Genomic DNA, 27,130 nt, shown 5'->3' on the forward strand with positions numbered 1-27,130 from the left:
CCCATAAAATGTTGCTACTCCTTACACAACTGTAGAAGGTAAACGAAATGTTATTTATCAGAAAGAATTAGTCTGGTGCCGAGAAGGTCATCGTCCTTGGTAAATAAGTGTCTTGTATTAAATTGCATGTCATTCAAGTAGAAGGCTGAACAAGCAGTGTTCTTTGAAAAGATTCTGGGTCACTCACTGAATCAAATGGAAACACTGAGCATTGGGGCTTGGTAAATAAAGGACCAGTGCTGTGCTGGTCCCAGAGATCTCAGCAGCAGGAGTTTGTGGGCTTTCTCGTTCAACATTGCTGTTGGAAGCCTCAGTAGCAGTCACCTTCCAGCCCCGTGTAACTGAGGCCAGGATTTAAAACGTGGGGGGAAATATTCTGATTGGTCTAACTTGGTCATAAGCTCAGCCTGATGGTCAGGGTTGGGTGGTGTGAAAAGCATCCTGCCAAATCATGAGGAGTCGAGCTGGCAACTTAAAGGAGGGATGTTAGTGCCCATGAAAAGCAAGAGTTAGGTATGGCCCTCCTCCTCTTCCTGGCCACCCTGTGCACACACATTTTCTTATTTCCATAAATACAGTTCCAAAACGGAGAGCCACCCTCTCTAAAATGGATGGGAACCTAAAATCTCATTAGCTGATGCACCTAGAATGGAGTTGTTCTTCTCCAATTCCAAACCTCCAGATGTGTCCTTTCTTCCCTAGTTCCTTCGCTTCTCCCTCCATAGCATGTGATCCAGGTCACCATGGACGATAGCTCGATTAGCTGTTCCATCACTGCAAACCATGGACTCCTATTCCCATCCCAGAACATGAGTGAGAGGCTCATAGCTTTTCACATGATCTTCCCCAAAAGTTCCACAAGGAAGAGTTGCCGATCAGATAAATACTATAAGAGATGTCCACCATTCTTATTTACAGGGGAGTCTGTGGTGGGAATTCACTTCCAGAGAGGTGGGGCTTCACTGAACTGAATGTTCTTAGTAACCCCAAGAATCACTAACATTCAAAAATGTGAGATTTTCAATATGTTATACAGAAACTATTTAGTAGTGAAATCCAATTCTGTAATTTTTGGTCCCTTTATTGTCTGGTAACACAGTGGCTCAGAGTTCATAATCCTCTCTGTGCAGTGATGTAGGGCTGCTATAATACCCCTCACTAACCAGACTTTGGGGAAGCCCCTGAGAGTGCCAGAGGAAAGGGCTCACGGAAGCTGCTGTAGGAAGGGGGTGTAAAGATTTAGACCACTTAGCATTGTAGAAGCACCAGACACCAGCAGAATCATAAAATGGGACTCTTCTCATCTTGGCTTGGGCTGGCGCATGAAGACCATGGATTCCTTATTATGCTAATAAGAGACCATCTTCAGAAATTTTAAAGTAGGTGTTCAGAAAAACCATTCAAGCAACACATAAACTTTGTCAAACTTGTGGTCATAGAAGAATTTACTTCTGTTTCATTTTAAGCATCCTTTATACAATGACATATGGTACCAGTGAAGAAAGAAGGAAGTAAATATGAGTGAAGTAATCCAATACATTTGGAAAGAAAAAGTGAAGTTATAGTCATTTCATTTTTAAAATAGCACGTACCTGTTTCTAAGCATTTGAGTGTGCCCTTAACCACATGGAAAGGCATGGCTTGCTGTAGTTTTCTGCCTTATAAAGAGGCTCTGACAAGAAACCAATGAGTAGCCTCTATGGACTATATGCATTTGGGAGAAAAGGTGTACTTAGTTGTTTGTTTCTACTTTTATTCCCCCACCCCCACCCCCATCTAGTTCTTAAAATAAATTACCACTCAAAGAAATTGTATTGTTATTTGAGAAAAATATTTAACTGCAGTTGTTGAAGATTCATAATAGTCAGAGTTCATGTCATCAAGATAGCCAAGAATGATTTGGAGCTGAGCTCTAAGCCCGCATTAACTACATGAAACAAAGTCATATTTGGGAAACAGGTTTAGTTAAAAACAAAACAAAACACACACACACAAAAACACTTTCTGGTCAAATTCTGATCAGAAGAGTTAGTTTTGCTAATAACCTTCTTCCTATGTTAAAATTTAATAAATGATAGCTTTCAGAAGTTCACCTTAATCTTAAAATAGATGGAACAAAATGAGTCTCTAAGAATGGAAAAAAATCCCTTCCCAGTAATTCAATGTTGCGGAATGATCCCTGGGTTCCAGTTCTATGGTCATACCTGAAGCAGAAATAACTATGACAACCCTTACAACTCTCGGCCAGAAACAGATTCTTGCAATGTCATCTGTTCTTTCCATATTGTCATCAGCTGCCTGGAAATGGCACTTTTTAGAGGGGCTTAGTGGTAACTATTCATGCTCCAGTTTTAGCAGCAGCAGTTGACCTGTTTTCAGAAAGATAATTTTTTCCCAAAAGACTTCTATTAGGAAAGAAAGTTTATCTGATGGGGTTATTCTAGGTTGTACCACAAGGGAGAATTCCTTTCATTATTTCTTCTCATTCTAGGACAGACTCAACTTGAAAAACATATGTTCTTACCTGAGGCTCTCCTGTCATGGATTTGGAGAAATATACTAGTACTGTGTTATTTCAGTATAGATCTAGATGGGAAGGAGTGAGAGAGGCCCTGGCCAATGTTCTAAGTGGTTAGAGCATCTGCCCATGCACCAAAGGGTTGAAGGTTCGAGTCCTGATCAAGGGCACATATCTAGATTGCAGGTTTGGTCTCTGCCCTGGTGGGGGTGTGTGCGGGAGGCAACCAATCTATGTGTCTCTTTCACATCAACGTCTCTCTCTTTCTCTCTCCTCCCCCTCCCTCCCTCTTACTCTCTCTAAAAAAATCAATGGAAAAAATATCCTCAGGTGAGGATTTAAAAAAAAAGGGGGGGGGCATGCAGGAGGCAGCTGATCGATGTTTCTGTCTCTCTCTCCCTCTTCCTTTCTTTCTCTGAAATATATACACTGAGTGGCCATATTATTATGATCTCTGAACAGATAATAATCTGGCCACTCAATATCTATATAATAAAAGGCTAATATGCAAATTGTCCCCTCAACCAGGAGTTCAACCAGCAGGCAGGCCGGCCAACTGCCCATGGCCAGGGGGAGGGGACATGGGCAATTGGCTGGCCTGCCTGCTGGTTGAACTCCTGGTCGAGGGGACAATTTGCATATTAGCCTTTTATTATATAGAATATATACCGAGTGGCCAGATTATTATGCATTCAGAGATCATAATAATAATCTGGCCACTCAATATATATATATGCCATTTGCAATATAATAAAAATTGTAAGGTTCCAAGGAAAAAAATCTACTGAAAGGTAATATGAGAAATTGTCTTTTTCAAGATTTTTTCTCTCTAGTTGGTGAAAAGGCATCTCCAAATAATTACTCCAATTACAGGGACAGAGGTAATATGAGCTATCATAAGCCACCTCGTTATGACATTTGCCAATAATGACACCTTCCTTTCTGTAATTGGTGACTAGATCTTAGGCAATAAAACTCAGAAACTTTTGGAGCTTCATATATTACCTTTCCCCTCTTCCTCCTCCTCCCCCTCCCCCTGCTTCACCACTTCCTCCTCCATCTCCTCCTCCTCCTTCTCTTCCTCTTCCTCCTGCTCCTCCTTCTTCTTCTCTCTTTGTTTCCTTTTTGTAGTCTTCAATTATTGAGTTAAAGTTCACTATAGTTTTACTTAGTTATATCAAAACTGGGGGCCATCGGGGGTGGGCCGGCTGGAGCGAGGGACAGCAGGTGTTCCAGTTGTTCCGCTGTTTGGTCGATTTGCATATTACCCTTTTATTATCTATACTAATGCAAATTGGTCACAACACCCTCACAGTAACAACTGAACAGCAGGCTGCGTGGGGCGACCAGGCCGGAAGGGGAGTTAGCGAGGGACGACCAAACGACAAGTCTGGTGGGAGTGGGGGGCAGTGAGGGGCAACCAGGCCAGCAGGGGGGGCAGTTGGGGGTGACCAGGACAGCAGAGGAGGCAGTTGGGGGGAACCAGGCCAGCGGGGGGGGGGGGCACTAAGGGGCAACCAGGTCAGCGGGGGGGAGGGAGCAGTTAGGGGTGATCAGGCTGACAGGCAGATGCGGTTAAGAGTGATTAGGCTCTTAACCAGGCCAGGCAGGGGGTGCAATTAGGGGTGATAAGGCAGGCAGGCAGGTGAGCAGTTAGAAGCCAGTGGTCCCAGATTGTGAGAGGGATGTCCAACTGCCTGTTTCAGCCCAATCCCTGGGATCAGGCCGAAACTGGCAGTTGGACATCCCCCAAGGGGTCCCGGATTGGAGAGGGTCCAGGCTGGGCTGAAGGGACCCCCCACCCCCCACACGAATTTCATGCACTGGGCCTCTAGTATAGAATAAATGGAAAGAAAAACTTAAAGTAAGATATGAATGTAAACTAGGGAAATCTTGCAAAATCACAATAATTCTCGGTGCTTCCAGAGATAGAAAGCATGGAATTGGTCACGCGCTCGCCCTAAAATAGTGAAAAGGCTATATACTATAGAATTCCAACTGTATGACATTCTGGAAAAAGCAACACTATGGAGACATAAAAAGATCAGTGGTTGCCAGGGGTGAGAGGGAAGGGAGGGATGAGGAGGGGGAGTATGGAGGATTTTTAGGGGAGTGAAACTACCCTGTGTGACACTATAATGGTGGATACATGTCATCGTACATTTGTCAAAACCCATAGTTGTACACCAAGAATGAACCTTCGTGGAAACAAACCATGGACTTGGGCTGGTAATGATGTGTCAGTGTAGGTTCACCGATTATAACAAAGGTATCTCTGTGGTGGGGATGCGATGGTGGAGGAGGCTGTGCATCTGAGAGACAGGGGGTACGTGGGAACTCTCTGTACTTGCCGGTTAAATTTGCTGTGAACCTAAAACTTCTTTAAAAATAAAATTATTAAATAAAAGTAAGTGATCTGTTTCAGTTTTCTGAGAGAATTTTTTTTTTTTTAACAAGTCGACTGTTTACTGATCCCTTCTGACACTGTTAGTAGGAAACCCCAAGTGGAAATCAGAATGCGATTGCGTAGTCAGTGCAAGGTGAAACCCTGGATCGCAGGATAGCTTAAATGCTTTACACATGTGTCAAAGGTCAGCTGATTTAGTTACAGTGTTGGCTCTCTGCCCAGCACAGCAATAAAGGGTGGCATTTTCAGTGGCACCAATATGGGGTTATCTTTTCATTCCATACACTTGAATCACTCTAGGTATTGGAATAACAACACGGGGATTTCTTCCTAAGGAAAGGATTGCAGCATGCCTCCACACGTAGACAATGAGATCGGAAATACTCAATTATACGCGAGTGGAAAGCAGCGAGCTTATCTTACAGTATCTCTTTCAGAAGCCTGGGATAAGCAGGAGACAACATGCAAATGTCACACTACTTTCACTTGGGAGAAGATAAATGTGATAAAATGAGCATTTCATAAGACATAATCTGTGTCCCCTGTCCCAGAATGCGTTGATTCTAGTCTGAAATGCATGCTGTTATCCCAACCCTTTAAAACCTTTAAAACCTCCCCCTCTCCTCCTCTCCCTGCCTCTCCTTTCTCCTCCTCTCCCTCTCTCCTGGCAAAATGAGAACTATAGAATCATAGGTCATTTATAGATGCTTTAACTCCATCAAACATTAATCATTTTATTTAGACTATAGCTCCTTCTTATAGACATCCCTTAGATATAACTTTTCCCATTCTCTTGGTTTAATTGTTTTAAAGGTGAAAATTGAGCTAGACTTTAAATTTTTTCAGACAATTGTTGTCTGTGTAAAATTCTTCCTGCCTCTCTAACTCAGAAAACTAGTATTTCCTTCAGCACCGCTCCGCCAGCACTGCACCAGGTGGGTTTCCAGGACCCCTCTGAGTACACACGCCCCCTTTCATTCTTTTCAGTCATGGCTCAACTTAACTACCTGAGAGTTTGTCTCTTGCCAGCTGGACTGTGAGGAACTTGAAGGCTGAGACCTAGTATCGTTACTGGCATGAGTGAATGAATAATGGGAACAACTTTCTTATTGAACAGAATTCAGACCATGCAAGTTTAAAAAGTTGGTATAGATCAGTTTCTTTAGACGTAGAGAGCTTGAACTACCTGTCCAAGGTTTCTCAGGCTTCTGTAATATATCAATCACTTTTTCTTACCAAGATTTTTTCTTTGCTAAGTTAAAGAATATGGACAGTTACAAAACTAATATAACAAACACCCAAAGTCCCACCAACAATAAATTAACATAACCTTTCATCACGTTCTCTTTAAGATATAGATACAAGTAAATGCTCTTTTCATTAGATGGGGACATTTCATGGGCCAATCATGAGCTTCCTGCCTCTCAGCTCCATTTGTCACCTTTTTCCCCCAGCTCTGTGAAAATGGATGTGGGTCCTTTAAATGTTTCCCCCTTGCCAGCTGGAACGGTACTAAACCTTGTCAGGAGAGGGTACTGGAGGACAGAATCCTGCCTCCCAGGCCGGGTGTGCTCCTGCAGCCCAGAGGATGTCCCCAGGGCCCCGCGCCCACAGAGCTGGCAGCTTCTCCAGGGCTCCGCACGGAAAGCAAGGCAGCAGCAGCACCCATGCCAGCAGCCTTCCCTGCACCCCCAGAACATGTGGGAAATTTGGTAGCTCAGCCCTTCCCCATGAACAGCTTTCCCTGGCACCCTCTAGGGCAGATTTCCAACAAATGTGACCAGAACAACGCCACATCAACCTCCCTCTCTCCCATCCAGCAAACCACAGCCTCGCCCTCTCAACAAGATCTGGGCCTCAGACCTGTTAGTGGTGGTGGTGATGGGGGGAGGCGGGGAGGGGAGGGAACGGGGCAGGGTGTTCTAGCTCAGCTAAGAGCAGTGGCTGCTCCCTATAATTTGCTTTTTCTACATTCTTTAGGGTTCTCTTCTTAATAGCCAATGCCTCATGGTTTTAATCTCACTTTATAGTTATTAATTTTTTTATATTCAACTTTCCCCATTAAATTACTAAGTGGTTTCTTTCTCCTGATTGGACTCAAGCAGAAGCAGAGGCCAGCACATCATGGTGTGGTGCATGCCTGTGCTTCTAGTGCTGTAAGGACCAGAGGGGCTGATTCTGATGGGGATCAGAAGCCTGCAGGGAAGTGCTGTGCCCTTCGGGACTCACCCTTCCGACTCCTCTGAGCTATAAGTCCCTGTGACTAGTGATTTGCCAACTGCGGGGAGGGGGTAAACTCAGACTTCATGGCTAACAAGGTGAAAAGGGCTCAGTAAGTCTCGCTTGACAAATGGAGTTCAGCCAGGTTGGCCCCAGTAGCATCTCTGCGTTCCATAAAAAAGAGGCCACCAGATCTCTGAGGGAAATGTTAGCTCCCGTTCACCACTGGAGCAAGGCTGCTGGCTCTGTGGGACCCTCAATTCCCAAAGAAGCTCAGTGGGGCTATTAAGAAAAAAAATCCATTCTATTAATATAGTCAATTGAATATGAGGGAAAAGAGAGAGAGAGACCCAGCTCATTAGACATTATTGGAAATACCAGAGGCCCAATTTGTTACTCTGAAACTAGCGATTAAGAGAATGAAATACTGATCTTGTCTTCAGGATAATCAAATAGACCTAACTGAAGAGAAATTTCCAATTTACAGAGGAATGCCAGCCAGTGAATGTGTAAGGAACGTTAGCATCAGAAAATTATCACCTCGCCACCTCTACTGAAGTAATTGAGTCACACAACAGTCATCAAGGGATAGAAACACTTGACAATGGTGAGCAGCTATAGTGCAGGGACCAGCTGTCACCGCCCCACCCTTTGATCAGTCTTAGCCCACTAAAAATAGAAGCCAGACATTAGGTGCCTCCTGAGGTAACGCAATAGGAAAAACACAGCACCAACTGTGACATAGTCTTGCCAAAAGGAAAAAGAAAGAAAGAAAGGTTAAACCTGAATCTAATCAAGTCTCTACCTCGAACTAGGGGAAATAAAGGAATTAAAGAAGGAAGTTAAATAGAACCACAACGAAATGAAAGGGAAACAAATCAGAGTGTGGAACATTCCATGGGATAATGGATCTCTGGCTTATGGAACAAGCCAGTGGCAGAGAAAGGTGGGAGAGGGAGGACACAGTTTGATTAAAAGAGATTTTAAAAGCAAAACAATGCAACGAGTGGACCTTGATTTCATCTTAATTTGAATAAATAATCTGTTCAAATATTTTGAGACAATCAGGAGAATTTGATTATGGTCTGATTATAAAATAATTCTGAAGAATTACGGTTAATTTTATTAGGTGTGATAATAACATTGTGTGTAACGGAGAAAATGTGTCTTTTATTTTAGGGACTAAACTGTGCTGGAGGGAAATGATACGTCATTTAGGATTTTCTTGAAAACACTTTAACAAAGAAAAATTAAAAAAATGAATAGATGAAACAAACGTAGAAAATCTTCCTAATGGTTGAATCTGGGAGACTGATATCTAGGAATTCACTGTACTATCCCCTGCAATTTTGTGCATGTCTGGTAACCAAATAATTCAAAGCCTTTTAGACAATAGATTAAATAATATATTAAAAAAAAGAAATTGAAACCATTATGAGCAACACAGAAATAAATATCAAAATGTTTGGGGATATGGAAAAATATTCACAAGAAAACTTATAGCCTTAAATGTATTAATTATGAAAAATAAGCACTTAAATTAAAAACTTAAGAAAAGGCACACTTTGGCATCTGACTGAGGTGGAGTGGATTTACCTCTTGCCTGAAACAACAAAAAATAGACAGCATGTGGGAAATAGTAGTTCCCAGTATACTAAATATCAGGCGATTAAAAAAAATGTGATCCCAGAGAGACAGGAAACAGAAGAGGTGAGCCTCATGATTCACTCAGCTAGCTTCCTTCCTGCATCCAGCAGAAAGTGGAGGGAGGGAGAACGCAGGAGCAGCTCAGCAGGCTCCGTAAATTGGAGAGATGGTATTCCCAGGAGGCAGAAAGACACCAAGTTTGAAAGACAGAGTGACAGTGGAGAGAGAGCTGCAGAGAGACCTCTGGGTCTGTGCCCTGACTGGGACTTGAACCACCACCTTCTGGTGTACAGGATGACACTCCAATCAACTGCGCCCTGCCCGCCAGGCCTATAATTTATTGTGTGAAGCGTGCCTAAGTAGTCCAAGCATAGCAAACATGTTTGTAAAAGATCAAGTAGCATTTATAATAGAGGAAATGTAAGGTGGTATGAACAACTTTCATCTGTCTTGTCACTGTAATAATAAAACAACTAACATTATAGAATTTTTATGAGCCAAAATATTTTTTCCCAAAGAAGACGAATACTTTATTAACATGCTAAGCATCAGTCAGTATAAAATACTTTTTAAAAAAATTCATTTGGTGCTAAGAATCCGTCTGTCTGCACCCTCATCCCCAACCCCACACTTCGATGATGTTCTCCTGACAGTGGGCAGCAGAGGGTCATCAGCCCTGAGGGCAGAGGTGAGATGCTCTGCCGGAGGGTTCCAGATCACACTCCAGGTTCACAATCACCTGCCACCAGGTGAGCCTGTTCCACGCTGACCATGAGCCTCAAAGCCCAGGGCGGTAAAATACACATGCAGGTAGGTGGTAACAGGGCAGGTAGCAAAGGAAGAGTCTCTTGGCAACCCTGCAGGATGGCTTCCTGCCTGTCCTGGAAGATGCACTGAGCAGTGACGGGTGCTCTGGAGTGAGGTCCCAAAGCCTCCTGATGTCCTGGTGATGGCAGGTGGCAATCGGGTACAGGTCATCCATCTGTTGTGGGTTCCCATTCAGGTCAGGGATGAGGACAAAGCCATCTGAGGGACCTGGGTTCTCAAGACCAGTGTTTACCCCGGCACTTTGTGGCATTTGACATTGCTGAACCTTCACTGCTATTTGAAACTCTCCCTGTAGTCTCTATGCTCTCCTAACTTTCTGGTCATTCTCTCTCAATCTCATTTATAGGCTACATTCCCTCAAATTCACCTTTCAGTCATTGATGTGGGCTGGGAAGAGGGTTTCCATGTCTGGGTCCTCTCCCCTGGGGATTATGAGGAGGCAGGAGAAACTAAAGGGAGATCTCATGCTTGGTAGGACCAAACCCAAAGTCATCTGCTTTCCCATCCTAGCCCCCCGGGACAACTGTGCAAATCTACTGCAGAAATAAAATAGATCAGTTTAGACAATACTGTATGAAGAAACCATTTGACTTTATATGACTTTATTTTTCACAGAATAGCACAATTACAGCCAGATTTCTACTTCAGATGAATCTAGATATGGTAATATCAATTTAAACTGGGTCGAAGGACTTTAAGAGTGACGCCCCAACTTTTTGGAGAAACTCCACATATGGAAAGAACTTGAAATCTTTGCCACTAGGGGAATTCTGAAGTTTCTCTTCCTTAAAGTTTTTTGGGGGATCATCCAGCGAATGGTTTGGGGTATAATCTCCAGTGAGTCTGCTGGTACACAGGCATAAAAAAATGGCTGGTTTTGTTTTCCTTCATAATGGAAATTGAAATCTTCTGGATGAGGTTTTGATGCTGACTTACGTTTGCTCAGAAAATAACCTGCTCTTTCTGGCTCACAATCACGCACTTTCTTCTCCCTTTTGCGTTTTGCTTTACTCTGTGTATAATTGGGATAGCAGTCCCAATGAACGTTGTTTCTATATGAATCAAAGTTTGACTTCTTTCTTTCTAGATGTCTGTGAGGTTTGTCTTGGCTTTTTGCAAGATGTAATTTGAGATTTGATTCTGTTAAGGGAGCTAAAGAGTTTTCTGTAATCCACAAGAGCTTCTCTTCACTCAATTTAGTAGGCGATGCAAATGGAACCTCCACAGTACTTAGTGAACTGTGATACAACCAGTCAGGAGACTGCACTTGGGGGGAAGACCTATATTTTCTGGTGCTGTGGGATTCGTAGGAAGGCGTTGTCACAACTGAGGAAGGTTTTCTACAGCCTCTAACATGATGAGACACCGAATTATCACTGTAAAGTGGTTTCAAATCAGTTTGGATTTGTTTCATCTTGTAAAGATTTTCCAAAGGAATGCTTTTCTGTAATTCATATAGCATATTTCCTGATTCCTGACTCAAATAAGGGTTGGCTTCTAAAAGCATACTTTCTTCATTCTCATGTTTTTCAAGAGCTGAGCATTCTTCCAAGTTAGCTGAATTCTCAATATCTGTTTGATGACCAGTAAAATCTTGAAAAGTCTGAATTGAGTGGTAATCAGCTAAGCTAGCTGTTTCTTGAAACCATACGTGATGTTTATCTTTTTCTGGGGTCAGAGGAGGTTTTAACACTGAAAGAATCATAGTGTCTTCCCGTGCTGTTCCATGTTGTTCCGGGTCAGAAGCACACACATGGGTGGGCTCCAGGAATCTCCTGATCAGTGATGAGTTTTTATGGGGACTTTGCTTTTTGAAAGAGATATGTTGTTCTAACAGTTCTGTATCAATGGGAAGACTACCACTTTCTCCACTATTGTCTACTTTTTTACAGGTTGCAGCTGTGTTTAACTTAAGGATATGTTTGGGAAGTGTATTTGGCTTAGGGATCATACTTTCTACCGGAAGCCCCAGGAGAAAACTAAGGTATTTACTTTGTAAATCTAGTTCTATTTGATGAAGAGATTTTTCCTCAAAACCTAAAGAAATTATGTTTTTCTGTTTTGGTACTTTGACACCAGAATGAATACATTTAGATAAAGGTTTCTTTTTATCCCGAGTATCGGCCATTGAGTAAGATTCTGTTACAATTTTGGGAAAGGCTTTCATTTGGGTCTCCAATGTTTTCATAGAGAAGTGTATGAGAAGTTTGTCTTTTTCTTCCTCTGAGTAGTTTTGGAGAATTTGAGACATGGGCATTTTATTAGCAGAAGTCACTGAAGATGTTCCACTTTCTAGCTTACTAATACTCTTCACCTTTGTAATGATCTCCTTGCTGCCACTTGAAACCACAGTCAGTGTCTTCATACAGCTGATCTGAGGGGAACCTTTTTGGGATTTGTGTTTTAAGTTAAGTTTGATAGTATCAATCCCTTCTAGAGATAAAAAGCTCATTTTTTTGTGTCTTGGATAGAGCCTCCGACTATGATCTTCTGAAATAGTCTGTTTTGAATAAAAGTCGAACTTTTGGAAGGATTGTTTTGCTGTCTTGGGTATCAGATTCAGTTTTATCTTGAGTGCTTTTGACTCTAAAATGGGTTTTGGCTGAAATGTAGGATGTGCTGTTGTGGATGTTATATCTGGACCCCCTGAAAAAGGTGTTGACTTCCAATCATCAGGGTAATGAGCTTTTACTTCTTCCAGTTTGTCAGTACAAACTTTGTCTTGGACCATGTTTTTTATCTGGGCTTCAAAGACATTTTTAATTGCATCATAAAGAGGGAGTAAACTTTCTTTACTTGTACTATCTGCCACTATTTTTATTTCATTACTTTCAACTTGGGGTGGTGTAGGTACAGTTCCTGAAAAAGTGTTTTGTTGCTGGACCTTTTGTGTGGTTGAGTCCTGTATGGGCTCACTCTGATCCCTACACTCATGTCCTTCTACTCTTGGAGGGGAAATGTGCACACTTAGGGTACTTTTCATGTGGGTTTTCACATTTTCCTTTGGATCTTCAGACATGCTTGGACACTCTGTGGGTGTCAGAATGGGTTTTGATGCCTTTTCTTCTTGCTCTATAGTAAGCAAGTCGGGTTCTTTTATGATCCTTGAGCTATCGTGCCCTGAAACAACCCCTTCTTCTGTTTGTGGAGTGACATTTATTTTACTTACTTCACTACTGAGGTTTTCTTCTGGTTTAACACTAGGAAGTTTTTGCATTTGTTGTTGGTCCATGGAGGGCTGAGAATCTTCTGGAAGTGTGCTTGTAAAATTCTGGCCTCCTCTTTTTACAGTGCTGGAGTTGTCCCTCTCAACCATTTCACTAGCCGTTGATGATTTCTCCTGGAATTTAGAAAAACAGATTCTCTTTTTTCTTTCTAGCTTTGTCTCAGATTCGACAATTTCTTCAGTCTGAAATAGATTCATCCCAGAAATAGAAAGACTTCTGATAAGTAGTCCTGACTCATCTTCATTCCGCAAAGCTATTTCTTTTTGTTTGTTAAAGTCACACTCTTTACTTTTCTGTGTTTTCTTTTCTTCATGTATGGGGAACATGAGGTTTATCGTCTCCACACCAACCTCTTCCTTATTCTGTGGCACACATTGCTTGCCCTCTTGCGGACTGAATAAAATATCAGGAATAATTGGCTCTACATATACAACTTTCTCAGAATCTGATGATTCCTGGAAGTGTACTGGGGAAGCGGAGGATCTTGTTAATGGCGAAATGCTCTTTTCCCTGATTCTGATATTCATGTTAAGGTGCACTGGGGGAGAGCTCGAAGTGCAAGTCTTAGTCAGCATCACACCAGTTGGCTCAACTTTCTGAACCTTTCCCTTTTGCTCTTTCGTTTTCCTCTGAAGGTCACTTAGATTGTATATAAGTAAAATAGGCGATTTCTTTGTATTCAAATACATATCAATGGGATCCACTATACTATTTATATCCATGGTTTTCTCTCTATTCTTTACTTCTTTCGGTAACATGAATTCTTTCAATTCATTTACATCAGTGGAAAGGTCTCCATTAAGTGCTTCTGCACGTGCTAATACTTCTGCATCTGATGATTCCTCAGACTGTAGTTGTGGGAGAGGCTCAATTGTTATCATGTACCCCTCTCTTTCTGTTGCCGCGAATTTAAGATATGGTAGAGTAACCAAAGAAGTACAGATGTTTTTGATATTTGTAACTAGTTTATTTTTATCTTCCTGTACTTTTCTCTTTTGCTCTTTAATTTGACACCGCAATTCCCTGGTATTAAGTATATGTGGAGGAGGTAATTTCTTTGCCTTCAGATCCATGTAGATTGGGCGCACTTTGTCCTCAATATCCCTTTTGAGTCTATCCTTCTTCTTTAACTTATAACCTTCAAATGACTTAGTATGTGCTTTTTTGCCTGAATAAGATGAATGTTTAATATTTAATGGTGGAAAACAGGGTTGTATTGTCTCTAGTGTGTATTCCTGTTCATTCATTCTAGTGTCCCATTTCAGGTGAAAAGGAGAAGGTAAGGACTCACAGGCGTTCCTCAGAACCATTTCTGGCTTAACTTTGTCTTTCTGTGTATCTTTCACTTTCTGTTTAATATTCAAAGGTAGTCTTTTCTTACTGAGTAGATGTGTAAGTGGGGATGTGTGTATTCTCAAAGTCATTATTTGGGGGAGTATTCTACCTTTCCCTTCTTCTACTTTCACTTTGCCCATTCTGTCTGTATATGACATATGTCGATTAGCTTCTATTATTGTATTACATGAGCTGATTTCTTCATTGGAATTTGCATATTTGTTGTTCCTTGCAGCTAAGGACTCAGGGAGCTGTAATTGTGAAAAAGAAAACCCTGTAATTTCAAGCAAGTCTTGGTCAACTTTGGTTCTGTTTTGTTCTCTGTCCTTTTCTTTCTGTGATAGGTGTTTTCTTTTTCTTACATCACTACTGGTCGTCTCTGTATCTTCTGTTTTCTCTGCATCTGATAACGCTGAAACCATTTGTGGAAATAGAGTGGGTCTTTTAATTCCAAGCTCTTCTTCCTCTACTTGAGTACCTTTATCTAATTTGAGGTGAGTTGGAGGTTTGGAAACATGAACTTTTCTTAGCACTGTACAAGGTGATTTACCTTGACCTTCATGTATCTTCTGTCCTTGACTTCCAAGGTTCATGCGCAATTCTGTTCTATGGAGTGTATATGAAGGAGGTGATTTCCTTGACTTCATACTTCTATCTGCAGCATGTGTCAGACCTCTCATAGCTACTGTGTTTTCTCTGTTCGTCTCTTCTTTCTGAGACATATGTTGTTTCTTGTTTTGAACATTTTCCATGATATCCCCACTAATTGGCTCAATATGCACTATCTCCCCTGCATATGATATTCTCTGCATTTCTTTATTCCATTTGAGGAGAGAGAGAGATGGTAATGAATTAGAAGTTTGGGTCATAAGCACCCCTGGTTCATCTTTACTTCCTTGCGTTTTCTTTTCTTGATATTTGGGGAACATGGGGTTTATTGTCTCCCCTCCAACCTCTTCCTTGTTCTGTTGCACATTCATTTCCATTGTGTAGCCTGATCTGTTGTTTTGTGTATCCATGGGATTGGCTTTCTGTGCTTCCCTGTAACATGTTGATTTCTCTAGCTTTAGATAGACAGAGTTCTTGAATCTTACTCTTTGTTGACCCGTCTCTGCCTTTAGTGTTCTACACATTTCAATATCTATTTTGTTATCGGTTGAAAAAGGAGTGGGAGATGAAAATGCATTATCTATGCTTTTATTTTGTTGCATGTCTTTCATTGTAGATTTTGAGTCGCATTCCTGTTCTTTTCTACAGTATAGGGTGCCATGCTCAGTGACAGTGAGTGTCTGGGAACAAAGAGGCTGCTGTGTCTTCATGGTTAAACTTATGGGACCTGTAACATTTTTTCCTTCTGGAAATTTGAATACTTCTTTCTGCCATTTAGACTCAGATAAAACAGACGTCGTAGATCTTGTTAGTAAATCTCTTTGCAGATCTTCATATTTCTTGGCAATATGACCACCCACTTTCCTTCTAGGGCTTTCATCACATGTATCTCCAAGGACTGAGTTCCCTGACTTGGTAGGTGGGATATTTTGATCAACTGTGTGTTTTATTACATTTTGAGCTCCTATGTCTTTCTTTTCTTCTTTAGAGTGTAGGGAACCTGTCCTGTGAACATCCAGCTTCCTTGTAGGGCTCCCACCAGATGACGTACTATACCCTATTCCATCAGCTAAAAGATAATCAAACCTTACTTTCCCGGATTTTGGACATGAAATAATTTCACCAATTCTTTGTAGTATGTATTTTAGTGGTGGCATATTCTTCTGTAGCTTTTCAGTTTGGAATGGAATCATCAGGGGAGAAGAAGCTGACTCTGATACACTTTCTGAGACCAGTATTTGTTGCTGGGTTTCTCGCTTTGCAATAAGCATATTTTGATCTTTTCTACATCCCATACTATTCAGAAATGGTAGACCTGCTTTGGATAAAATGTCATTATCCTGTTTAATCCTTTTATTTTGCCATTTTGATTCTAATATGCTTTTGGAGGTAGTCCATTTATTACAGGAATATGTACATAGTGGTAATTTCTTTGCCTTCCGATCCATGTACATTGGGAGCATTTTGTCCTCAATATTGCTTTTGAGTCTATCCTCCTTCTTTAACATATAACGTTCAAGTGACTTAGTATATGCTTTTTTGCCTGAATAGGATGAATGTTTGATATTTAATGGTGGAAAATAGGGTTGTGTTGTTTTTAGTGTATCTTCCTGTTCATTCATTCTAGTGTCCCATTTCAGGTGAAATGGAGAAGGTGAGGACGCAGAGGCTTTCCTCAGAACCATTTCTGGCTTAACTTTGTCTTTCTGTGTATCTTTCACTTTCTGTTTAATATTCAAAGGTAGTCTTTTCTTACTGAGTAGATGTGTAAGTGGGGATGTGTGTATTCTCAAAGTCATTATTTGGGGGAGTATTCTACCTTTCCCTTCTTCTACTTTCACTTTGCCCATTCTGTCTGTATATGACATATGTCGATTAGCTTCTATTATTGTATTACATGAGCTGATTTCTTCATTGGAATTTGCATATTTGTTGTTCCTTGCAGCTAAGGACTCAGGGAGCTGTAATTGTGAAAAAGAAAACCCTGTAATTTCAAGCAAGTCTTGGTCAACTTTGGTTCTGTTTTGTTCTCTGTCCTTTTCTTTCTGTGATAGGTGTTTTCTTTTTCTTACATCACTACTGGTCGTCTCTGTATCTTCTGTTTTCTCTGCATCTGATAACGCTGAAACCATTTGTGGAAATAGAGTGGGTCTTTTAATTCCAAGCTCTTCTTCCTCTACTTGAGTACCTTTATCTAATTTGAGGTGAGTTGGAGGTTTGGAAACATGAACTTTTCTTAGCACTGTACAAGGTGATTTACCTTGACCTTCATGTATCTTCTGTCCTTGACTTCCAAGGTTCATGCGCAATTCTGTTCTATGGAGTGTATATGAAGGAGGTGATTTCCTTGACTTCATACTTCTATCTGCAGCATGTGTCAGACCTCTCATAGCTACTGTGTTTTCTCTGTTCGTCTCTTCTTTCTGAGACATATGTTGTTTCTTGTTTTGAACATTTTCCATGATACCTCCACTAATTGGCTCAATATGCACTATCTCCCCTGCATATGATATTCTCTGCATTTCTTTATTCCATTTGAGGAGAGAGAGAGATGGTAATGAATTAGAAGTTTGGGTCATAAGCACCCCTGGTTCATCTTTACTTCCTTGCGTTTTCTTTTCTTGATATTGGGGGAACATGGAGTTTATCGTCTCCACTCCAACCTCTTCCTTGTTCTGTTGCACATTCATTTCCATTGTGTAGCCTGATCTGTTGTTTTGTGTATCCATGGGATTGGCTTTCTGTGCTTCCCTGTAACATGTTGATTTCTCTAGCTTTAGATAGACAGAGTTCTTGAATCTTACTCTTTGTTGATCCATCTCTGCCTTTAGTGTTCTACACATTTCAATATCTATTTTGTTATCGGTTGAAAAAGGTGTGGGAGATGAAAATGCATTATCTATGCTTTTATTTTGTTGCATGTCTTTCATTGTAGATTTTGAGTCGCATTCCTGTTCTTTTCTACAGTATAGGGTGCCATGCTCAGTGACAGTGAGTGTCTGGGAACAAGGAGGCTTCTGTGTCTTCATGTAACCTGTAAGAGTTTTCCCTTCTGGAAATTTGAATACTTCTTTCTGCCTTTTAGACTCAGATAAAACAGATGTCGTAAACCTTGTTAGTAAATCTCTTTGCAGATCTTCATATTTCTTGGCAATATGACCACCCACTTTCCTTCTAGGGCTTTCATCACATGGATCTCCAAGGACTGAGTTCCCTGACTTGGTAGGTGGGATATTTTGATCAACTGTGTGTTTTATTACTTTTTGAGTTTCTATGTCTTCCTTTTCTTCTTTAGAGTGTAGGGAACCTAAACTATGAACATCCAGCTTCCTAGTAGGGCTCCCACCTGATGTCGTACTATATTCTGTTCCATCAGCTAAAAGATAATCAAACCTTGCTTTCTCTGATTTTGGACATAAAATCTTTTCACCTATTCTATGTAGTGTGTCTTTTTGTGGTGGCATATTCTTCTGTAGCTTTTCAGTTTGGAATGGAATCATCTGTGGAGAACATACTGTCTCTGATGTATTTTCCGAACGCAGTGTTTGTTGTTGCGTTTCTTGCCCTGCAATAAGCATATTTTGATCTTTTCTATGTCCCACACTACTCAGAAGTGGTAGGCCTGCCTTGGATAAAATTTCATTATCCTGTTTATTCTTTTCATTTTGCCATATTGATTCTAATATGTTTTTGAAGGTACTCCATTTATTGCAGGAATATGTAGATAGTCTTTCTCCTTTATCTTGTTTCCCTTCACCTTGTTCCCAACCCCTTGTAGTGCTGCTTTTTTTCCTTAATGGGCCTTTCTTTGATTTTTCTTTTTTATGGTTTTTGATGGCAGATGAGACAGGTGTGGATGAAAGAAAGTTATTTATAAACATATATGACCTACCTAGAGATACTTGTTGGGCCATGTTTTCCAAGATGGGATCCTGTTGCTTTCTGTGGCTAAGGGCATCAGACCTGGTGATATTAATTGTCTTTGAAACCATCTGTGCTTTCCCAGTTCTAGACTTAGGGATTTGTGCAGCATTTCTTTGCCTTTTAAAATCAGATGAAGCTGGCACGGAGAAATAAGAAAACTCTAGGTTTCTGGCTGGTAAATCCTTTTGTAACCGTATCTCTCTCTCTGGAATAGAACTAGCAAGTTCCTTCCTAGGGCTTTTTCCAAATGGAATGCCACTCTGTGCTGTATCCATTAAAGATTCACCAATTGATTTCCCTGGCACTGGAGATAAAATCTTTGGATTCCTTGTATCTTTTAATCCTGTTTGTGTTTGTGTTCTTTTTGGTAGCTTCTCAAATGGAAGTACATTCAAAATAGAGTGAGGAATAGGATGTAATACACGTTGTGTGAAAAGTGTTTGTTGCTGCAGCTCCTGAGCAGTGGTAAGGGATTCTGGGACTTTTTTCCTTGCTGAGTTCATCTGTTCTACCTCTGGGTACACAAAGAGAGGCTCTGTCATCTCAGGAGCATTAAAACTGAAGTGTTGAGTGTTCCAAGGGGCTGCTTCTCCACCTGGGATTTTTGCTTTCTTCATGCTGTTTGAGGCACTGCCCCTTTTATTGCCGGAACTGGCACAGCAGGCTTGCTCTCCATCTGGTGATTGCTCTTGCTGTTGTAGTTCATGACTGAATCTCATTTTCCACGGCTCGTCTATCTCTACTTTTATTCTATTATTCACATTCATGTCAAATGAAATAGGTATGGTAGAGGAAAAGGCATTTAGGATTATATCTGCCACAGGTATACATTTTCCCATCATGACTTTGAAGTTGCATTCGAATTGCCTCCTATGGCTTGGTGTACCACGTTTTGTGATATCAAATGTCTGGGAAATCAGTGCATTCTTTGCCTTCAAAGTTACACATTTGGGACTCATTTTATTTCTCTTGCCTGAACATTTTAAATATTTTCTCTTTGATGTAGGTACAGCAAGTGTGGATAAATCCAAAGACTCTGGCATCGTTGCTGGCAATTCTTGTGCTAATCCTTCCTTTCTCTCTGCAGTAAAATCTTCCAGTACCTCAGAATATTTTATATCAACCAAAAAGTCAAAAACCCTTGATTTCAGTGTCTTTGAAGGTAAATTTTTTTGACATCCATTCCCTGGGATATTAAATATCTGTGAAATTGGTGTTTTCCTTGTCTTCATAATTACACATTTGGAGTTCCTTTTACATTTTAAGGTTGTACACATAAACGTCTTTCTCTGCCTTTTAGATTCGGGTGGGTCAGGTGTGGAGACAGCCAACGACTGCAGAACTGTTGCTTGCTGATTTTTATTAAACTCTGGCTTGTCCTCTTTACCATGACTATACAGTGTCCCCGGATGGCTCCCATTACTTGACATCCCGCCTTCCATTGTGTCCATGAGAACTTGACCTCTCAGTGATTCCTTTGACTTTCTAAGAGGATGCTTGGACTTGGCTGTGCATATTGTGCCGTTTGGTGTCTGGTGGCTTTTCTTAGGCTCCTCCACCAGCATTGGATCCGTAGGCTGCATTTGTTGTGGGACATCTTGTTCAGTAACAAACAGAATTCTCCCACTTCCTTCATTTTCGGATTTGTGATGGTCAAGCTCCTCCTTCTGGCCTGAGCAGAATGTGAAGTATTTGCCCTGCTCTAGAACTCCTTTTAGTAACGTCTCCTGTTCACTTTCTTCTTCCTCTTGAAGACTGGTTTCTTTGGTGTCATCTGAAGCGACGTTCTCTTCGTGTAGTGATAGCGTTTGCTTTACTTGTTTAGAACTGAGTCTTTTTGCTCCTAGCATGTCTTTTTCTCTTTCTGTCTTGCTACACATATTCACGTCAGGTGTAATAGTCATGAATGAGGACGTTGTATCTGCCATTTCTTTACCTTGATCCACCTCTTCCATTTTGGTTGTCCAGTTACATCCCAATTCTTTCCTATGTTTTGGGCTAGCACCACCCTTGATATTGAGTATGTATGAAATTGATGGTCGCTTTGCTTTTAAAATTCCACACTTAGGTCTCACTAACGTTTCCATGTCTGGATATTGTTTGAAGTTTCTCTTCCTTTTGGATATAGAAAAAGCAGACATGCAGGAACCGAAAGTCACTGTCTTTTTCCTTTCAATACCAGCAGTCTGTTCCCTTTGATGGTTTGCATCAGATGGGACAACACATTCCTTTGCAGAAAATATTGCATCAGTCTTTGCCTCCCCTGACTTTGGAGGGGAAAATGTAGCATACCCCTCTGGCTTTCCAAATTGAAATTGATCAAATATGGGGCATGAAGCAGAATCCAAAATAGTTTGTGGCAGATGGATTTGTAGTTTTACCTGGATATTTATACTTCCTGGTTGTTTCAGTTCCTCATCTGTTTTAACAAGTTCATGGTTCTTCTGATATGCATTGAATATGAAGCCTTGACTATTCTTAGAGGCTAGTAAAGATTTGCATTCCCCTCCCCCCTCTTTCCCATCTTTCCCACTGCTAGATAAGCCACCCACATTAATAGAACAACACACTTTTTGTTCATTTGGTAACTTCTCTTGCATTAGCTGTGAATGACCAAGTCTTATTTTCCTTTGCATATCTGTCTCCACATTTAATATGCTATTCATTTTGGTGTTGGGCAAAATAGGCAGTTTGGAGTGAATGACATCCCAAAATGCATCTGCTACATTTTTCTTTTGCTGTGGATTTTTCATCTTTGTTTTCAAAATGCATCGCAGTTCCTTGCTCTGCCTGTCATTAAGCAGATGTGAAATTGATGCTTTTTTCCCCCTCATGGTTCTATATCTGCAACTCACTGTTGCTTCCTTGCTATTTTTATGTGTTTTTCTTTTTTTTAGATTTAGAAGCAAAGAACTTGACAGAATCAGAAGACTTCAGGGATGTCAGTTGCAAATATTTTTGTAACTTCGAAATTTTTTCCCCATAAAATAATCTAGTTGCGAGAGAGAGAGAGAGATTATATATATCACACACACATACACATGCACACACACACACAAACACCACACTCTATTGGCTCAGTTTCTCTGGAGCACCCAGACTATTATACCTCCTCATTATCTTTAGTATTATGTTACCTTTGATTACAAGGTCTGTCCTTACTACTAAAGCAAAATTTTGAGTTAGAGTAATGATCACAGATGTGGACTCTTCAACATCCATTGTACCTCAAATGGTTAGGCTAGGTCTAACACAGTAATCTCATTTCCAGTGGATCAGTTTAGGAATTGGCATGAACTAATCCTATATAATAAAAGCCTAATATGCAAATTGACCAAACAGCAGAACAACTGGTTGCTATGACATGCATTGACCACCAGGGGGCAAACGCTCAACACAGGAGCTGCCCCTTGGTGGTCAGTGCGTTCCCTCAGAGGGCGGGTCCACAACCGCTCAGCTGACCGGGATGAGCGGCTGCTCCCACAGCGGGCTGATCCCCACCAGTGCATGAATCCTGTGCACCGAGCCTCTAGTCCTAGTATAAGACACAGATTTTTAAGGACTTCTGGAGAAAGTTTCTAAGTTTCTAAGGAAGACACACAAAGAAATCACCTCTTATTTCTTCTGGACATTGATGTTCTGATATTGGAACTCTTGTGGATAAAACCAATACCAAGAAAGGCAGATGGAGAGATACAGGACCTTAATGAAGTTGCTGAACCACTGTATCAATGAATTAAGCAGCCTAGCTCTTCACATTCATCTCCCACTATTCCCTGTGACTCAACCTTAGCATTCTAATCACTCAGAGACAAACATAATTTATTGGCCATAACTTATTGTTTCCTATCTCCTTGCTTCTGCTCACATCCTGAAATGCCTTTCTTATCCTTCTAACCTGCCATCTTTTTCTGGCCACTTTTCTGTCTTTTAAAATTCAGCTCCATCATAACCTTCCTCATGAAGCCATTCCCAGCACCCCTATACAGGCTTGGTTATTTCCTAAATGTTCTCATCATATTTCTCTCATTGTGGTACCAGACTGCAGGGCAATCATCCTTTATGTACATGTCTTCTTCACAGGCATATAAGCTTCTTGAGAACAGAGACTATTTTATTGTTTGTATCCCAGTATCAAACAATGTCCATTGTATATTGAATGATTGTTGGATGGATTTTAATGAAAATTAAATTATTGATAGCAGCAAGAGTAGTGGTCAGTATTTAATTCCTAGCATTGGCATATCTCAATGATGCTAATGAATTCTGATTGTATAAACTCTTTTCAGCACCTAGCTCAGGGTTTGCTTGATTCATAGCAGTCTAAATAAATATTTTCTCAATTGAATTATCAAAACTGGTTATTATGAAAACTACTTTGTGCAAATTGGAGAGGTTGGGGTAGGGAAGCAAGTCACTTAACCTCCTTAAGCATATTTTCCTCATTTGTAAAAACAGTAATAATATTACCTATCTGGAGGGATAATTTCAATAGTATATGAAAAGCCATTAACACAGCTTGGAACTGAGCAACCATTTACAATCAACATTAGACTGAATTATGATGATCAGCTGTAGTCCTCTATACATATGAAAAAAACCTTTTCTGGAATTCAGATGTAAATTCAATTTTCAATAGAACACAACCAATCTGTTTCATTTAATTTCAAAATATAACACTTACCTTTTTTCTGAAGATGAATGAATTGACCAATAATCTAGAGATAAATAGATAAATTTTAAAAGTCAGAGCACCAATGGGAGAGCTTGACTGAATAAGTTTTACATATATTAAAATATGAAATTGTATAATATTTTCCAAATTTCATGCTTTTCAGGCAACCGTCTTCATTCTATTTCAAGGGAGACAATAAAATATTAGAGGAATAAGCCTAATATCAAAGTTCCACAATTTTATGTTATTCTTATGTGTAGTTGTGAAAAATAGGAGAGAAGGAAATCAACCATTTTTTCTTACCTTCTGGGCCTCTGAACTCTTCTTTTCTGGAAGTGCAAGCTTTTTCTGAAACCATGTACAAATCTGTATACGCACGATCTCAAAAATAACTCCTAGAAAAATTAAAATAAAGAAGATTGGCATCCATGTATTTTGAGAAGTCCAGGACTCTATGTGGTCCCATAAAGTAAAAAATGTATTATCTTCCAATCCACCCATTACAGCTTTTTAAAATAAATAAAACCGCTTTCACATTTTTATATGACATGTGAAATAAATTGATGTCTCACTCTGAAGTCCTCCTCATCTCATAACCACATGCGATGCTCTGTGTCAGAAAAAAGTTCCCAGTGCTGTCAGTGTCTTAGCAAGGGCAGTGATGATTAAATAAGGTGAGGTGCATGTCACAGTGGGTATTTAACTGCGCTCGTAGCAACTTACTTTAGCAATAATGAAAGTTCATCTGTGAGACATGTGGTGCTATAAGTGGTGGTTGTTTTTTTTTACTTAAAATTTTTAAAATAATCCTTTATTAATTTTGCAGAAAGAAACACAGTTCTATAAAGAACTCCTTAGTATAGGTGGGTTGTCAATGCCCTGTAATTCAAATATAGGACAAATTTGAATTGGACATAACCATTTTCTATTACCACCAGGAATAGTATAGCTTATGTTTCCATGTGATCAAGAAAATATAAATGTAGGGGAGCCAGATTTAGAAAAAACACACAAACTAAAACAAAACTAGATGCCCCCGTTTAATTTAAGTTTCAGAGAAATGCCAAATAATTTTTCAGTATAAGTATGCCACATTGTTACTATGAGGACATAATAACTGTTGAGGAGCGAACGCGAGTAAAGACCACTGGAGTCCAGACCAAATTAAAATTTAGGGAGCCTTTATTGCCGGCCGGCGACTGTCCCCTCTCCACTCAGGAGCAGCCCAACCCTTTGTGTCCGACCGTATTTAAACCCATTCACTACATCCTGTTTTTGCAGAGCAAACAGTCTAAAACAATTTAAAACAAAGCAGTTTTCCTTAATTAAAGAGCCAGCCCTATTTGCACTTAGTGGTTATCTCGTTGCTGGCCTTGAAAACAACACAGTTCTATCCAATTAAAAAAATGCACCTGGCATGGCATTGAGAGTATGGGCATATCTAGTCTCTGGCCTACAAGGTCAGACAGCTAAGTTTATCTTCCTCATTATTCAAGCAGGCTAAAGCAGGCTAGAAAGCAAAGTTATTTTTTAGAATAAGAGTTCGTCTAAAAAAACAGCAGAGAATTCCAAACAGTAGTTTTACAAAATAGGCGTTAGCCTTCTCACTAGGAGGAAGCATGCTCAAAAATTCCCACTCTCCAACAATAACTTGTCTCTTATAAGCTGTGGACTTTTCCTCTTAACCTTAAAATATACACCTAATATTTAATATTTCCTTTTGCTAGATGAGTCTCTTGGCAAGGTTCATCTTCAGCAATAGCAATCAAACTATTGGCGTGAGTTTCTTTTTTGTTTTTTTGCACTTAATTTGATGCTTTTAGTGAGCAAATCTGTATTAAACAATTTAAAAATCACTGGCCCTGCGGCATACCTTCTTCAAGCCACTCTTCTCTGTTAATGAGCACGTTTTCACTGATGTAGACACTTTCTTCATCCCTTTTGGTAGACTCTCGTGCTGACAATAGTATTCGTGGCATGTCTCGCTACCATTTTTCCATCGGGAGATTGTCTTTTGATTGTTGTCTCTTTGCCAAGCCGTTTTTTTGGACATGGATCAATGAGCCACCGTCTAATGTTATGATGCTCTTCACTTTCTAGTTGACTGCTGTGGCTTCATTAAACTCCTTCCTCAGCTTGAAGGGGAGCTCAATAGAGACAAGGTATCTAGGTTGAAGCGAGCCAGGATAATACAGGCAGTATGATACAGAATTCAGTCTCTAAGGTGGAATCCTAGCTGTGTGACCTTGAACACTTTACAGCTCTCAAAGCTTGTTTCCTCGTCTGTTAATTGAGATAATGAGACCACCTTCCTAGAGGGTTTTGTAAAACTTAATTTTGGTGTTTCTAGACACAGTATGCACTCAATAAATGGAAGTTACTACTGCTGCTACTAATAATAGTAACATTGGTACTTTACACCACATTGCCTATCCTGTACATTTCCAATTTCTTTCTTAGTGAATTGTACACTGCAGATGTTTCCTAGAATTGGATATTCTGACTTGAAAACTATGTGCATGGAAATAGGAATGTGTTCTTAACAGAGATATGTAGGCATATGCGTGTTTTAATGAAAATTAAATTATTGATAGCAGCAAGAGTAGTGGTCAGTATTTAATTCAGTGAACCAGGGATCTTTCCTTAAAACTTTTTTTTTTTTTTTTTTTTTTTTTTTTGCCGAAACCGGTTTGGCTCAGTGGATAGAGCGTCAGCCTGCGGACTGAAAGGTCCCGGGTTCAATTCCGGTCAAGGGCACGTACCTTGGTTGTGGGCACATCCCCAGTAGGAGGTGTGCAGGAGGCAGCTGATCGATGTTTCTCTCTCATCGATGTTTCTAACTCTCTATCCCTCTCCTTTCCTCTCTGTAAAAAATCAATAAAATATATTTAAAAAAACAAAAAACTTTTTTTTTTTGCTTTTGATAGAATTCTCTTTCACTTTATTTTTAAAACTTGAAATCAAGTATAGTTTTGTAGTTTAAGTCCCTGCTCATATACAGAGAATCATTTCCCAAGATACAGAACAAGATCTGAGGACTTGATGACATTTCTCAGCTTGTTTACATGTTGATGGCCTCTTCTTACAGGAGGGCTGGCCTCCCACGGATGTGGGTGCTAGCTCATCTCTGACTCATCTCTGATGTGGGTATACCTTTTTAATTGAATGAAAATTTTTTCATTGAATGAGAAACCCCTGCTCCCTTTGGGACTGAGAGGGTTAATAAAATATTTGCGCCCTGACCGGTTTGGCTCAGTGGATAGAGCAGCCTTGGGCAAACTACGGCCCGCGGGCCGGATCCGGCTGTTCTATTCGGTTCTCTTGCTCTCCCCTCCGCTCCTTTACTTTGAATTTATATTAGTTCACACAAACACTCCATCCATGCTTTTGTTCCGGCCCTCCGGTCCAGTTTAAGAACCCATTGTGGCCCTCGAGTCAAAAAGTTTGCCCACCCCTGGGATAGAGCGTCGGCCTGTAGACTGAAAGGTCCCAGGTTCGATTCCGGTCAAGGGCATGTACCTTGGTTGCAGGCACATCTCCAGTAGGAGGTGTGCAGGAGGCAGCTGATAGATGTTTCTCTCTCATCGATGTTTCTAACTCTCTATCCCTCTCTCTTCCTCTCTGTAAAAAAATCAATAAAATATATTTTTTAAAAAATAAAATATTTGCATTTTTCAATCAGATGATATTGATGCAGTTCTTGAATGTATATGGGTATGTTGTTTGTGTGTACATGTACA

At 40.4% G+C, this 27,130-nt stretch overlaps 1 protein-coding gene across 1 annotated transcript; it reads right to left on the minus strand.

Annotated features, from left to right (window-relative positions):
* Window positions 1-10,294: 10,294 nt before the first annotated feature.
* On the minus strand, window positions 10,295-25,369 carry CCDC168 (coiled-coil domain containing 168; the record flags this gene model as incomplete). Its single annotated transcript, XM_080659023.1, is given in 6 exon segments — window positions 10,295-10,329; window positions 10,332-14,433; window positions 16,864-18,167; window positions 18,684-21,501; window positions 23,694-23,785; window positions 25,264-25,369. Coding segments are annotated over 6 exon segments (8,457 nt in total).
* Between the last annotated feature and the right edge of the window lie 1,761 nt (window positions 25,370-27,130).

The sequence above is a fragment of the Plecotus auritus genome, assembly GCF_963455305.1.
Source record: "Plecotus auritus genome assembly, chromosome: 3".
NCBI lineage: Eukaryota > Metazoa > Chordata > Mammalia > Chiroptera > Vespertilionidae > Plecotus > Plecotus auritus.